The sequence below is a fragment of the Oryctolagus cuniculus genome, chromosome 13 (assembly GCF_051225735.1).
Source record: "Oryctolagus cuniculus isolate XC-2025 breed Fujian yellow rabbit chromosome 13, ASM5122573v1, whole genome shotgun sequence".
NCBI lineage: Eukaryota > Metazoa > Chordata > Mammalia > Lagomorpha > Leporidae > Oryctolagus > Oryctolagus cuniculus.
Window position 1 is genome coordinate 34310893 of NC_142879.1, and position 15748 is coordinate 34326640.

Genomic DNA, 15748 nt, shown 5'->3' on the forward strand with positions numbered 1-15748 from the left:
AGAACACTCTTATCTTCTGGTTCACTCTTCAAATGCCCACAATGGGTGGGGCAGAGCTGGGTGGAAGTCAAGAGTCAGAATCTCAAATTCATGTCTCCCACGTGGATGACAGGAACTCAATCACTTGAGCCACCCACTGCTGCCTCCCAGAGTCTATGTCAGCAGAAAGCTGAAGTCCAAAGCTGAAGCTAGGCATCGAACCCAGGCACTTTGATATGGGATGTAGACATCTAAACCGCTAGGCTAAATGCTTACCCCACATAAGATATTTTTAAGTCAAAAAGCAAATAGCTAAGCTGTATATTTAGCGAGATCTTTTTCTTTTTTTACAATGTATACAGAAAAAAAGTTTAAGAGTGGGAAGTTCTATGGTGGAATTATGGGAGATTTTGGTTTTCTTGTTTAGACTCTTCTTGATTCTCCATACTTCCTAAAGTGAGTACATATTGGAGAGATGGTACTGAGTAGTGGTCATGAGCAAAGACACTGCAGCCAGCCAGAGTTAGAATCCCTTTCTAGTGACTTCAAACCTACAGAGCATTAGAAAATTTACCTGGCTCCTTTCAGCTTCAGTTTCCTTATCTATAAATTAGGATTGATAATAATAGTACTTCATAGGATTATTTAAAGAGTTAAAGGTGTTTGGATGAGTAAAGCATTTAAAACAGGACCTAGCATGTAAAAAGCCACCATAAAAGTGTTTCTGTTGTTATTACTATTTTTTTAAAGATGTATTTTCTTATTTAAAAGGTAGAGCAATGGAGAGAGGGGGAAAGAAGGAGGGAAAAAAAGAAAAAGAGAGAGAGAATCTTCCAACTGTTGGTTCACTCCCCAGATGGGTACAATAGCCAGGGGTGGTCTAAGCCAAAGCCAGGAGCCTGAAATTCCAACAGTTTCCCACACAATGGCAGAGGCCCAAGTACTCAAGCCATTTTCTGCTGCCTTCCCAGGCATATTTGCAGAGAGCTGGATCAGAAGTTAAGTAATCAGGACTAGAATCAGCACTCTGATAAAGGATGCCAGCATTGTAAGTGGCAGCTTAATCTGCTGTGTCTCAACTCCAGCCTATTATTTTCTATATTTAAAAATGTTTTTAAATGCAGTAGTCCAGTATTCCTGGAAGATTGGTTCTAGGACCTCCCTTAGGTTCCAAAATCTATAGTTGTTGGAGTTTCTTATATAAATGGTATAGTATTTGCATATACATATACCTATATAAGGCTTTAAATCATCTCTTCTAGACTATTTCTAATACCTAATACAAAATAACTACTATATAAATAGCTGTACTATATTGCTTAGTGAGTAATGACAAGACATTGTCATCAATGTTCAGTAAAGATACAATGTTCTAAAATATTTTCAACCCACATTGGTTGATTCCACAAATGTATAACCTGCAGCTCTAGAGGGTCAGTGATGTGTCTGTAACTGTATTTATTTGTAACTTTATTAAAAGGCATATAAAGCATAAATCACAAATACTTTGGTATATGTTTATTTTGTTTCCTCACCTGGAAGACAACCTAGCTACTGGGAAGACAAAAGCAATGCTATGTGCCTGTTCCTAAGTCTCCCGCTCTCTCCCTACCTCCTTTGCCTGCAGCACTGGGCAAATAAAAGGAGTTCAAAACATGGAAGCTGGTTTCTTTAAAGCAGCCAGAAAGTTGACCACATCCCACTGACTCTCAGAGACAGTAAACTGACCAATGTTGTCAGAAGAAGAGGCCCCAAAAGACCATCAAGAGATCCAGGTGCAGCAACTGTTGGCAATGGCTTCACATTGGTAGTAGTGTGTGTTACTGAACACAGTGCTGGCAGGGCTATGTCCTACGTAGCATAATCCCCTTGAAAATTACCCTTTTTTCAGGAGACAGTGTAACTATCACCACATAATGAATTAAGATCCATTTAAATCTAATTTGGGTATATATAATTCAGATAATTAGAAAGCAGGATATAGAATGTTAATGATTCGTGTCTTCAGGAAAAAAAAAAAGAAAATTCAGGCTCTCGACAGAAGTGGTCTTCTTTGAGTCAAAATAAATCTTAGACATTCAGGGAAATAGCCCAAGAATAGGCACTGCCCAAGCAATACATTCTCAAACATTTGCAGATGAAGGTGGGCAGATGTTTAGCCCAGCAGTTAAGACACTGCATCCCATATTAGAGTATCTGGCTTTAATTCCAGGCTGCAGCACCCGACTCCAGCATCCTGCTAATGAAGACCTTGGTAGGAAGTGATAAAGCCTCAAAAGTTGAGTTTCTGCCAACCACATGGGAGACCTGGATGGAGCTGCTGGCTCCTGGCTTCTACTTTGCCATGTCCCTGATGTTGCAGGCATTGGGAAGTGAACCAAGACAGGAGTTCACTCACTCTCTGTCTCTTTCAAATAACAACTTGAACATTTTTTTTTAATTGTAAATGAGTCAAAGAATCATGAGTTGCAAAGGGTCTTTGGTTCTTGGAACTACGAGTCATCTTACTAGACAACAAAACATATAGTGGAGGTCTGTATCATCCAGTGGTTTTTTAAGTACTTCAGAATACCTAAATCAAACACTGCTCTGAAATAATGCTGGCCTTTTGGCCTGAATGGCATTAACTCAACAGTGGTTCTAGCTCAATAGTTGCAATCTACTTACTCAGCTCCTCCATGTTCACTCCTTTGGGGACCATCTGCAGTAGAATGGCAGCGGTCTCCTTGATCAATGGGAAGGCAGATGACAAAATGATGATGACCATGACAACAGTCAGGCTGGGATCAATGTAGCACTGCCAGTTACACGGGACCTCAGGTTGCAGGGGACGTACATAGAATATGATGGCTGTGATGACCACAATCACAGACCCTAGGGCATCTCCCATCACGTGCAAAAGAACACCTGCCAAGAAGAAAGAAAGACCACTAAAGCACACACCCAGGTCTGGGAGTCCCTATACTCAGTGACTCAGATTTCCACATATATGAATATCTGTTGCTACTTGTTTTCTTTTTAAACAGCACAATGGATCCTATTGAAAAAAATAGTATTTTCTCTATTCCTATAGGCCTTTGCCTACTTTTCGCTAAGCCTGTGCACATTTCAATGGCATTTGATTTATGAGAGCCTCAAGAACAAGGACTCTGCAAAGTTTTCACTGCATACAGAGCCATTTGTTACAACAAAATGAGATTTAAAATCTGCATATAATAATAAAAATAATGAATTCCTTTAATTAAGGGAATTGTTTCTGATGATATTAAGATAAAGAAAACATGGAATCCCAGCAAAGAAGATCTGACTTATCTAAATAACTGATAGATAAGGTAGAATTTGGTAAATTAGGTGGTCAGAAAGATTATAAAATATAAATAAAAAGTATTTTACAGAAAGCAAATCAGAATCCTGCTGTTCAAAACAGTGTTTACAGTAGCATCAGCATCATGCAGGAACTTGAAATACAAATTCTCAGGCTCACCTTTAGGTCTACTGAACCTGAATATGCACTTTAAGCCCCCCAGGTGACTGACTTGCGTAGAGCAGTTCCCAAAGCACTGCTCTAAGAGAAAGTGTCAAATTAAGAAAGGTCTCCTCGGGGCTGGCGCTGTGGCGCAGTGGGTTAATGCCCTGGCTTGAAGCATCCCATATGGGCCAGCACTGTGGTATAGCAGGTAAAGCTGCCACATGCAGTGCCGGCATCCCATATGGGCGCCAGTTCGAGTCCCGGCTGCTCTACTTCTGATCCAGCTCTCTGCTATGGCCTGGGAAAGCAGTAGAAGATGGCCCAAATCCTTGGGCCCCTGCACCTGAATGGGAGACCCAGAAGAAGCTCCTGGCTGATGGGCGCAGCTCCGGCCGTTGCAGCCAATTGGGGAGTGGACCAGCGAATGGAAGACCGAACTCTCTCTCTCTCTCTCTCTCTCTCTCTCTCTCTCTCCCTCTCTCTCTCTGCCTCTCCTCTCTCTGTATAACTCTGACTTTCAGATAAATAAATAAACCTTTAAAAAAAAAAGAAAGAAAGGTCTCCTCATTGTGAGAGGAGTATTTCTGTAAAGAGGAGTATTCTGTAAAGAGGAGTATTTCTGTAAAATACTTTTTATTTAAAAAGTGTCCTATATGAAGGACCTCTGTGGGTGAGACCCCAGTGGAAAGAAGTGGACATCAAAGAAAGATTACTTTTCTCTGAAGGGAGGAGAGAACTTCCACCTTTTTTATGGCCTTGTCTAAATACTGAAGGAGTTTGTGGATTCAAAAGGCTTCCATAACTTAGGCAGCTCATGTCAAGAGCCTCAAGTGATCACTAACATACATAAGAGTGTTAATTGTCAAATTAACAACAGGAGTCACTGTGTACTTACTTCCCATGCAGGACCTCTGTCCTCAGAGTTGTATTATAAGAGTTAATAGTAAAACCTGTTCTTAAAGATTTACTTCATTTTATGTATTAAGTGAAGGATATTCTTATGTCTCATAAGTTTTAGTTATGTCTAAGTGCTCATAAAAGATGTATCAATTATTCTTGGGTTTTTCTTTAAAGTTAACTAAGTTTCTCAAAAAAAAAAAAAGAATTATTTTAAAGAAAAAGTGAAATCACCTTCAAGATGCAATGACTTTGAACAGCCCTTGTCTTGACTGTTGAGGAACAGGTTTTTTTTCTTTAATACAGTTTGTTGAACTCTTAATATAGAGTTAATCTGTTAAGTATAAAGTTAATTTAAAGTAAATCTTATCTTCTGTATATAAGAGAAATGAAAATGAATCTCGATGTGAATGGAAGGGGAGAAGGAGCGAGAAAGGGGAGGGTTGCGGGTGGGAGGGAAGTTATGGGGGGGGGGGGAAGCCATTGTAATCCATAAGCTGTACTTTGGAAATTTATATTCATTAAATAAAAGTTTAAAAAAAATAAAGTAGATCTTAGTAAAAAATAAGAGTTGGATTAGTAGAAGGAGGAGGAAGAGGGATGGGAGTGTGGGTGAGAGGGCGGATACGGTGGGAAGAATCACTGTATTCCTAAAGTTGTATTTATGAAATGCATGAAGTTTGTATTCCTTAAATAAAAGGTTTCTTTGGGAAAAAAAAAGAAAGGTCAGAAAGGTCTGCTTTGTCTCTGCATGTATCTCACAGACCCACTCCATAGAATTAATAATAATCCAAATTACTAACAAGTAACTCATGGCCCAGACTAAATAGTATCCCTTGCAGGGTATTTTGGGTTAATTCCTCCTCTTGGTAGCACATCCAGGATTCTGAGTAACATCATAGGCAAAACAGCTTCTGTACATACACTAAATGTAATTCATGACAAATGTTCCCCCAAAATACACAGGAATAAAAAAATCTGCATTTCCTTTTGGCTGAGTGTTTACTGAGGCTAACAGGATCCTGATTCAACATATACAATAAACCTTTCCATTTTCTAATTCTGTGCCTCGTTCTCCCCACCCAAACCCAAGAGTCTTTCTTATTCGCTAGTTCCCATCCTGAGTCAGAGGGAGGAAACAAAATTTTCCCCAAAGTGGTCCTACACATCTTGTTCCTGCAGCAAGAATTCACTTTCTTCAGGACATCACAAAATGCTACCATACAGACAGGAAAATCTCATTTTGCCTACAAACCCTTGACAGCATTTTCACAACCTGAGACAGTCTGTTATCCCATTGCATGCATGTTAGCCTCCTTTCCTCCACTGATAAAAAAAGTAACATGAGGGTCAGGATCATACTCTGTATTTCCTTGTTTTATAGCACTGGAGGCACACAACATAGGCTCTCAATAAGACAGTATTGTCTGGTCAAGTCATAATTTGTATGACATAGAGTAACTCATTTTTTGATCTAATAATAATAATAGTTATAATACTAGCCAACATGTATGCACCAGGCATTGTTTTGAGCTTATTTATGTGTTAATTCTTCTTAAGGACTTCATGAAATGGTTACTCTCTCCATTTTACAAATGAAGAAACTGAGGCACAGAACACCTAAGTAATTTGTCCCAGATCACACAGCTATAAAGTATTAAGAGTGGGGATAGAAGTCTGGGAAGTCTGCCTAGAGAAGCACTGTGCATCTTGCCTCATATAAATCCTAAATTCCAATTTCGGGTTTTCCTTGTGAGAAGTACTACCCACCCCAAAGAGGTGAGTAAATAGTAGCTTTCAAACTTGCTCTCCCCTTAATCCACATTAAGAATTTAGCTTTGCATCCCAGCATGCAAATGAAAACAAATGATTCATGAGAAAGCAAAACCTGCTCCTACATATGAATTATTATTATTGACCATTCTATTTCATTCAACTGAATTTTCTAAATGCTGATCTTACTTTATTAAGTTGATTGTAGTAAAACTGTCATGACATTTAGTTTGAAAAACCATTGAAAGCATCAGCCCATTAAGTTTTGTTGTTGTTGTTGTTGTTGTTGTTTTAAGGCAGAGAGAGAAATGAAGAGACAGTTAGATGGTAGATAGTTAGATAGTTATATGTTGGGTCTAATCTCCAAAGGTTCACAGTGGTTGGGGATGATACCAGGAGTCAGAAACTCAATCCAGGTCTCCCATTTGGGTGGCAGAAACTTGAGCCATCACTGTTGCCTCCCAGGGTCTACACGAGCAGGAAACTGGAATCAGGACTTGGAGTCGGGTATCAAACCCAAGCTCTTTGATATGAGATGTGGGTATCTTACCCAGATTCTTAACCACAGGATAACCCTAAATTCTTGAGATTTGATGATGTGATGTGTTTTCTCACCTCCTGTACAAAGATGAAGAAGGCAAGATCATTGCCCCTGGGGAGCACAGTCCCAGATTCTGAGATAAATGCATCAATAACTTTCTGGAGGAGAAAAAGTGTCCTCTATGATAAGTAATCTCAGCGAAGGCTTCCTGAGAGATGGGAAGTTTGGGCAGAACTCTGAACGGGAGACAGATTTCAAGCAGCAGTCACAGGAGAAGATGCTCCAGCAGAGAGGACTCGAGGGGCTGCAAATGGAGGTTCTACCTGTCAAGCACAGGGGACTGGGGCACTGAAGCTGGAATCTCAGAACCTGGCACTGTTTCTATGAGCAATGGGCCTTGTGAAAGTCAGCTTCTCTGAGCAGCAAGATTGTCATCGGTGAAACGGGGCTCACAGTACTATCTGCCTCATCTCCTTCAGTGGCTAGTTCCTAGGAGTATGTGAAACAGTGTCTGAAAATCTTCTAAGGATTGATTGGGAGGTGATGATGGTAATAATGGGCACCCATGTGTTGAGTGGGTTTTCTGCTCTGCTTCAAGAACCCTTTCAATCCCTCACTGCAACACAGTGATGTTGGTACTAATATATCTCCATTATATAGGTGAGAACGATGAAGTTCAAAGAGATCATCATCCAGATAGTAAAAGGCAAAGACAGAATTCTCACCAGATCTGCCTGATTATGGAGTGTAAGTACTTCTTACCAGGACAGGTGTTTGGCTTAGCAGTTAAGATGCCACTTGAAATGCCCACAACTCATATCAGTGTCAGAGTTTGAGTCCTGGCTCTACTCTTGATTCCAGCTTCCTGCTAATGTATATACTGGGAAGCAGCAGGTGATGGCTCAAGTACTTGGGTTCCTGCCACCCACATGGGACACCTGGATTAAGTTCCCAGCTCCTGACATCTGAGGAGTAAACCAGCAGATGGGAGCTCTCTGTATCTGCCTTTCTTTCTCTGTTTCTCTGTCTCTCAACTAACTAAACAAATAAATAAAACTTTAAATAAGCACTTCTAGCCCCACTCTACCCGAGCACTAAAAGGCAGGGGTAGGGGTGTGGATTAGAAAATGATGAAGGGCCGGGGGGGGGGGTGAGATAAGGCAGTGAAGGGGTGAATAGAAGGGCAGAAATGTCTAGAAGGGAGGATTGGCACCAGAGCATCCACCCTGGATTGCCTGCAGTGTTTAAACCTTATTCTGGATGCAGTAAAGGTTTCTGAACAGACTCTGATGTGACCACATCTGTGATTCATAAAGATAAATCAAGCAGATTATTTGCAAGACAAAGATCACCACTCAGTAGACAACCTAGTCACCTGATTACTCACAGTCCACACAAGGTAGCTTTGCAAAGTCAGGAAACCTCTGCACTTGGCCTACACTGAGCTTAGACAAAAAACAAGCAAAACCAAAAACAAAACAAAAAAATCTGGCATATAATATGAATTAGTCATTTGATATGAGTTAAAAATTGATAAATATCCCAGTACTTAAAAAAAAATCATCAATGGTGTTGAATTTGTTGACTAAATAACCTGGCATATATAAGTGGTTATTTTAAAAAATGAGAGCTTTCTAAATGGAAAAAAAAAAAAAACAAGAATTATAAAGAAACGTTTCATCAAAGAGGACTTATTTCCAAGTTATGTCGGGATTACTATTCATCTATTTATGTTTATACTGAAATTAAAAGAGCTAACTGTCTCCCTGATGCTCTGTTAAATTTTTTATATGTTCATGCTTGCATCTACAAAACACACTGATGAAAATTTTGGATTGTGTTTTTCACTGTATTTACATTAGAATATGGAGTATGCTTCTTAAAGCTCTTTTTTTCTTTATTCCCATTAAAATAAGAGAAACAGTATTTCTTGAAAATCAAGAAATGATTTTTGTTCACAGGAGTTCTCACCAGGTTTTTCTTCTGCAGACTGGGCGATCTGCTTTCTAAAGCAGTTGCCCACAAAGGGCAGAACTTTGGGCAGCAGCCCACCTATACTTTTCCCACCTTTATCAAACTCACACTCAATTAAAATAGGCTGCACTGAATGTTTGCAAAACTGTGTTTGCACAAAATCAAGTAAAGTAGTAACCCAGTACTGATATGTGGTCTCTGGTGCCCGCAGGGTGAGCGTAGGTCTACGTGGAGCAAAGATAAATCATTACCAGTTAGTTTCTCCTGAATCAATACAGTGATTAGGCAAGAGACTAAGGCCATAGTCTGTGCATGTAACTGGCCTGCTTTCAAACCCACCATTGCCTTTTGCAGAGAAAAAAAAAAAAAAACTAAGACTCCAGCACTGCACAAGGACCACTGAACAGCATGTCAAGTTGGCCCAAAGTGAATCCTACCTCTGATATTCAGGGCTTCGGACTTTTTTTCCTTTTTCACAGTCTCCTCAGGCTCATTCTGGGTATTCAGGCAATCACCTGCATTCAAAGAAGAAACCTTGTGTTGTGTATAAGTTCTACAAACAAAAAGAACCAATGAACTCAAGATGCAGTTCGGTTATTTTAAATGCCTCCTAGTTAATGGGGAGCCTTACCCTGCGCACAAACTCCCCAAGCCCAGAGACCCACCTTTGAACTCCATTCACACTTCCTTTCAAATCAGAACATCAGAAAGGCAAATGGGAGTCCAACCTCACCCTCAAAACCGGTCAAACCCAAGGCTACAGAGGATGGGGATGGGGGAGGGAGAGAAGCAAAAGTCCAGAGAGCAACTAATAAGTGGGGGGCAGGGGAGGCTAGCGGCTGCTCTCTGTTGCCCAATAAGGCTGCGCTCAAAGAAAATCAATGCCACACAGAGAGACAGGAAGGGACAGAGCCTGAGGGAGCTGGGGAATGAGGAGGGAAAAAAGAAAAATCGTAAGAAATAGGTTCAGTTAGCCGGAAAAAAAGGAAAGCATCTTGCAAAAGAAATAGATGGGGGAAAAAAAAAAACCACACGGGGCACGGCCGGGGCGGGGGTGATATGGGCGGGGGCGAGCTGGGGAGAAAGGGCGTGGAGTGAAGAGGAATGGACCAGGCTGTGGGAGGAGGGAGGAGGCAAGGGGATAGCGGTCCCAAGGATGCAGCCGAAAGGCACCTGCTACGTTGGAGAACACGGTCGACCCTTTCTCCTGCTTCCTATCGACCGAGGTCCCCCGGAGAGTCAGAGCCGAGTCCAAGCTGGGGGCTGTTGGGGTCGCCGCATGTCGCGGGCCCTCGGCGCCCTGGGGCCCCTCTAAAGCATCGCGAGTGACACCCTCGGCCAGCGGCGGCCGCGGGCGGCCCCGGCGCCTCCTGACGCAGCAGGCGAACCAGGAGGCGCAGTCCTGGAAGATGAGCAGCCCCACCACGTTGACCGCCAGTCCCAGGGCGCCGACGATGAGCACCAGCTTTGGGTCATCGATACGCTCGGGCCGGGCGAGGCGCAGCACGGCCTCCACGAAGATGGTGAAGCAGAGCGCGGTGAGGAAGACGGCGTTGCTCAGCGCGCCCACCACCTCGGCGCGCGCGTAGCCGTAAGTGGCGCCGAGGCCCCGGCGCTGGCGCCGGGCGATGTAGCCGGAGCCCAGGCCCACACACAGCGAGATCAAGTCGGAGAGCATGTTGAAGGAGTCGGACAGCAACGCGATGGAGTTGCCCAGGTAGCCCGACACCAGCTCGGCCACAAAGAAGCCCACGGTGAGCACGAGCATAAAGAGCAGCCGGCACGTCTTGCCAGAGTAGCGGCCCATCGCGGCGGCAGTCGGCCAGCGGGACCCGGGCGCGCCCGCAGCGCAGCCGCAGCCGCAGCAACAGGTTGGGGCGCGGGCTGGCGCGTACTCGAGGGACCCGGCACCGCCTCCCCGGCTTGGCGCGACGGCCCTGCCCTGCGCTTTTTATGAGGCGGAGGCAGAGCGCCCCCAGTCTCCGCTAGGCCAAAGTCTAAGGGAGCGGCCGCGGCTGTGGTGGTATCTGAGGCACCCTCGCGCCACCTCCGCGGCCCTTCCTCTACCCCGTGGCCCCGGCCTGACTTGGCAGGTGGCCAAGGGCCAATGTCCCTCGGTCGGCGAGCTGCAAGGCCCAGGGGCGAGTCTGGGTGTCTTGCAATGCTTGTAGAGCCGCCTGCATGCAGCCACGAGCGCAGGGCGTTCCCTTAATGACCCCGCGCAATGACCAGCACCCCTGACGGCCGTGGGTGTGCTCGCTGTGGCGGACGTGGACACCTTCACACTGGCTACCGTGCCTATCTCCTATTAACCCGGCGCACCGCCCCAAAGCACCAAAGGGCCAACCCTGCCCCTACAGGAGCTTCCTGCTTGTCATCGTGTACATTAGCTCATCCCTCGCTCGGAGCCTGCGCTCCACTGCCACCCGTGGCAAAGCAAGTGCATCCTCTCCGCTTCCTCCCAGACTGGTGGACTGGTTCCATTGTCCCCTCGAGGCACAGCATCTTTCCGGTTCCCCTTTTTCCGGATCTGTACCTTCCCGGGCTCATTCAGCATGTGAACTGCAGGCAGTCTTCCAGCCTTAGTGCGGGTCACACTGGGGAGCCTGGCGCTCCAGCCCAGCATGCCAAGGCTGCAATAGTTACAAGTCACTTGGCCACCAGAGCAGCCAGGCTGGCCCTCTCCGTGTACAAGTCTTGGTCTCCACTGGACAGCATATTCTACTCTCACCACTGTGCCCCTGACAGCACGCCCTGACCCTCTTGGTCCACTTGACTGACCTCCGTGAAGGTTTATTTCAAGTAAAGACTCTCCTGTTGACAAAGGCTTTGTTCCAAGTGAAAATTATCCAGAAGGGAACTGGCTCCAGGACAATGGAAGAAGCTGGTGACCAGCGCATTGAAGAGGAGTTTTGGCTGTGGGTCGGTTCAGGACGCTGATGGGGAGTCCTCGCAGGTTTTATACTCAAATATTTTTGAACGATCTGGAGGCTCAGGGATTAAACTGATTAATGTGGTCATTTCTAGTCTCTCTCCCTCATCTCTAACCCCTGAACTTTAACTATTCTTAAACACACACACACACACACACACACACACACACACACAATCTGTTCTTGGCTTGGAAATGAATAAAATGTCTCACTCAAAAAAAGCCACAGAACCCAGTAGCAGAATATTCCCATTTCTAGCCCTGTTCGTTGCCTGAGCCTTGTAAAGCAGAACCCCTTTTAACAACCTCTGAGGACCCTGAACATCTGTGCTAAAGCACCAGTGATCCACAGGTCCTGCCTTACACCAGATGAGCCTCCATACTAGGGGAGCTGATTAAACTTTCCCTTTCCATCCCCAGGGAAAACTCCTACACTGAGAACTTGAAGAAGTGATCATTTAAAGTATTCTCTAAAAATTAATATAAGAATGATAATAATGTAGAAGAAGTAAGAAGATAGAGACTGGATGAAAGTTTTGAAACTCTTTGGAATTGGGCAAGTTCCTTGATCACCTGGGCCTGCTTCCACTACTGTAAAATGGAAATAATAATAATATAATGAGGATTAAGTGAGTTAATATGTGGAAAGTGCTTATAACCATGCCTGGCACCATCAATGCTAGCTGCTAGTATTACCATTTATATTACTGTTAGTACTACAACACATTGTAATCGAATCACTACTACTGAACAACACAGATCACACTCTAATACACAAGAGATATACATGAATACTGTACCCACCCGCCAGGTTCTGGCTCATGCTGTCTCTAAACTAAGGAACTTCTGAAACATTTAACATATGACAGCAAGCAAAGCAATCAAAGTAAGAGAGGGAGACCTTTTGAGACTCTCCCAGTGGGGCTAAAGTATTCCTTGATAATTGTGTTTCTTTGTCATTCACAAATGAAAGCAAAAGCCTGAAATCAGCAAAAATATATCACTGGTGCCTAATGCCCAGTCCTTGTCCTAACCAAAGGCAGATAACAAGAACTGTATGACTGCCTCGGGGGTACAGCCTATAGAACTAGAAAGCCAGACACTAAGGAAGTACAGGGAGGAGCAGCAAGTATCTGAGTTCTCCTGACTATAAGAAAGGATAAATATTGCCAGATGGTGGCAACAAAATGCATGACTGAGGTAAATAGAAATACAGATACAGATATGCTCTAAGTGACTGACAGAAATTTAAGCTGCATTTCATATCTTATAAAAATTATGACATTTCAATAGCTTTTGTCAATTGAACTCTTATTGGGCCTAGCCCTATGCTGAGTGCTTTATAGGCATTATCTCATTTCATCCTTTCAATAAACCTATAAAAATAAGTATAATTTTATAGATAAAGAACCTGAAACCCACTTAAAGAAATTTGCCCAAGATTATACAATCAGTAAGTGAAAGACATGTCATATGATGTAGGCATCAAACCCTACACCTTATATTCTTTATCCCCACATTAGAGTAATTTTATCTTTCTTTAATCGAATATGTTTCTTAAGATTATTCTTTGAAACGTAGAGCAACAGCGAGAAAGAGAAAGAGATATCTTCCATCTGTTGGTTCACTCCCCAGTGACTGCAACAGCCAGATATTGGGCCAGGTGGAAGCCAGGAGCCAGGATCTTTATCCAGGTCTCCCACATGAATGGCAAGCCCTCAAGTACTTGAGCCATCTGCCACTGCTTCCCTAGGCACATTAGCAAGGAGATAGTTGATTATATTTAATGCTTTTGTTCTAAACAAGGGATTTTTAGCTCATTTTTATTGGTGCCAAACTTGATATTTTACAAGTCATAAATTCAGAGATTATGATACTAAAACATTCTTTGTACACTGGTATTTGACCCAGAAGGTTATGGGCTGTTTTGTTTTGTGTTTTAGTAATTGAGAAAGTAGCTGCTTTTGTTTCCATGTTTTGGTTCTAATGACAAGAGATAATATTCCTTTTAGGGAAGAGAATGGACATCTTGTCCAAAGCACCACATTCTTAGAAGAAAAGGAAGCTCTTTCCCAATAGCAACAGCTTCCAAGTTTTATATACATCATCAGAAGTTAGGGGTTTCTCACCTATAGCTCAGCCCGGAAAATGCAGCACATAAACACTGAGATGACTTGAACAAAAGGAAACCCATCCTGAAGTAGCTGAAGAATCTCATGTATACAGTCAGTTCTTTACTGGTGAATTTATATGGCATTTATGTACATTTGTAACAGTTTGTACAGAGGTACATTTTGTGCTGTAAAAGCATACATTTGCTCCTCAACATTTTTCAGAATATGAAGACATTTCAAAAAGTTAATGGAAAAATGGAGTAAAATGACAAGTTTATTTTGGTGCAAAAAAAACTGTAAGTCCCTGCATATTTTGTTCATAATATACATTTCCTATCAACTTTTTTGAAGACTTTTTATATATTTCACATTAAATTTAAGAGATTCTTGACTTCACATCCTTTTTTGTTAATGCTAGAATCCAGAGATGAGAAAAAAGACAATATACAGTAGCTAGTAGTCAACACCATCTTAAACAAGGTGTGGATAAAAGAAATAGCAGCACTGACAGAGAAAGAAGCAGCTGTGATGTGATTTAGGGCTGTGCCCATCAACTTGCCAAGTGTCCTTCCCTAAAGATACTTCCATGACTTCTCTACAGTTCCATCTGTTCTTGTGCAAAGGGTATGTCTACTCCTAGCACTGTACCTAGAAGTGGAAGGAATAAAATACCTCCTGTACCAACATGCTTGTTGAGAAAATACTAGCCTCTGTGATTTTAAATTTTGCAGTCTTTTTAGGAAAGTATGGAAAGCAGAGTGGTATAGCAGTTATTAATCTGAGTTCTAGAGTAAGACAAGTGGACTAAACTAAAGCTCTGCTGCTCACCAGTGCTCATGTGACCTGGGACAAGTTCCTTATGGCTTTTCTTTCCTCAACTGTGCAATAAGGATAATGATGGTATCTACCTTCTAGAGTAGTTATGAGACTTCAATGAGAAAATGTATGTAAATCGATTAACTTAGTGCCAGTTTCTTAAGGAAAGCTCAACAAGTCTTAACAAAAAACAGGAAACAGGTTTTGGAGCAACACAGATCCAACTCTGGCTCTATCAGCGATTAGCAAGTGGGCAAGTCATTTAACTTCTCTGAGCCTCTGTGTCCTCATCTATATTCTAGAGATAGAGCTATCACTCCCACACACAGTGCTTGTGAATGTCAACTGAAGGACCATGTGCAAAGGACCTATCTTCAGTATACAAGTACTGACAAGTGGGGGCTCTTTCCATAAACTTCTAACTTCATTTCCAGAACTATTATTGACCTCTAGGGAGTAACAATGTAGGATTCCTTTCACAGTTATTTAAAAATAAGCATCCTATTTCTAATAAGATCGTGTATTTCCCTTTTGATCCAGATAGTCCAATAAGCTTAATTATCTTAGAACTAATTAGTTATTGATTATCAAAATATTTCACAAATAAAAAGATATTTAATATAAAATCTTTTACAAATCTCAATCCAAAACCTCTCAGTTACCATTGCTATACCTCTTCGTTCATTGCAACTTATTATCTATTAGTCAGAGGACTAATTAGGCAGAAGCCTAGAGAAAGTTAGGGTAGCTATGTTTCAGGGAGATGTTATCTTCACAAATTGAGAGGTTGTGTTGAGTTGACAGGAGGTCTGGAGGAGATAAGAGTCTCGATCTGTTATACAAAGTTATTAATTTCCCAGTCTGTAAAATGTGAATAAGAAACTCATACTACTTAGTATATGTCATTATTTTAAACATCAAATAAGATAATGAAGGCACAAGCTCCTAGACAAATAAAAGGCACTATTATTAGAATCAGGAAGCCAGGGACCCACAATCTACATCAGACCTAGAAAGCAAGCGCTCCATTTGTAGCCACCAGTAGCTGAAATATGTCAGCTAAGGTTGAAGACTGCCTGAAACCTGCTCCATGCTTCCTTCCAGGAAGATACTCTGTCCCCAGGGAAAAGCAGAGTGATGTTGAAAGAAGGGAAAGAGAGAGAAAGAGAGCTCTTCCATCCACTGGTTCACTCCCCAAATGTCCCTAACAGCTGTGGCTGGGTCAGCCCAAAGCCAGGAGTCAGGAACTCCAG

The 15748-nt window shown here is 42.6% G+C and overlaps 1 protein-coding gene across 3 annotated transcripts in view; it reads right to left on the reverse strand.

The window, feature by feature from the left end:
- SLC30A10 (solute carrier family 30 member 10) overlaps positions 1-15748 on the reverse strand; it is a 49806-nt gene that overhangs the window by 8191 nt on the left and 25867 nt on the right. The window contains exons 1-3 of one of the 3 annotated variants that reach the window (XM_008268414.5): positions 9807-14366; positions 9071-9148; positions 2647-2886 (exon numbers count right to left, since the gene is read on the reverse strand). In XM_008268414.5, the coding sequence (XP_008266636.3) occupies positions 2647-2886; positions 9071-9148; positions 9807-10440 (952 nt within the window). In that variant the 5' untranslated portion in view covers positions 10441-14366. Of the gene's footprint in view, positions 1-2646; positions 2887-9070; positions 9149-9298; positions 9595-9806; positions 14367-15748 lie in introns of those variants that run through there. The other 2 variants (XM_070054953.2, XM_051820584.3) reach the window with 2 other exon arrangements.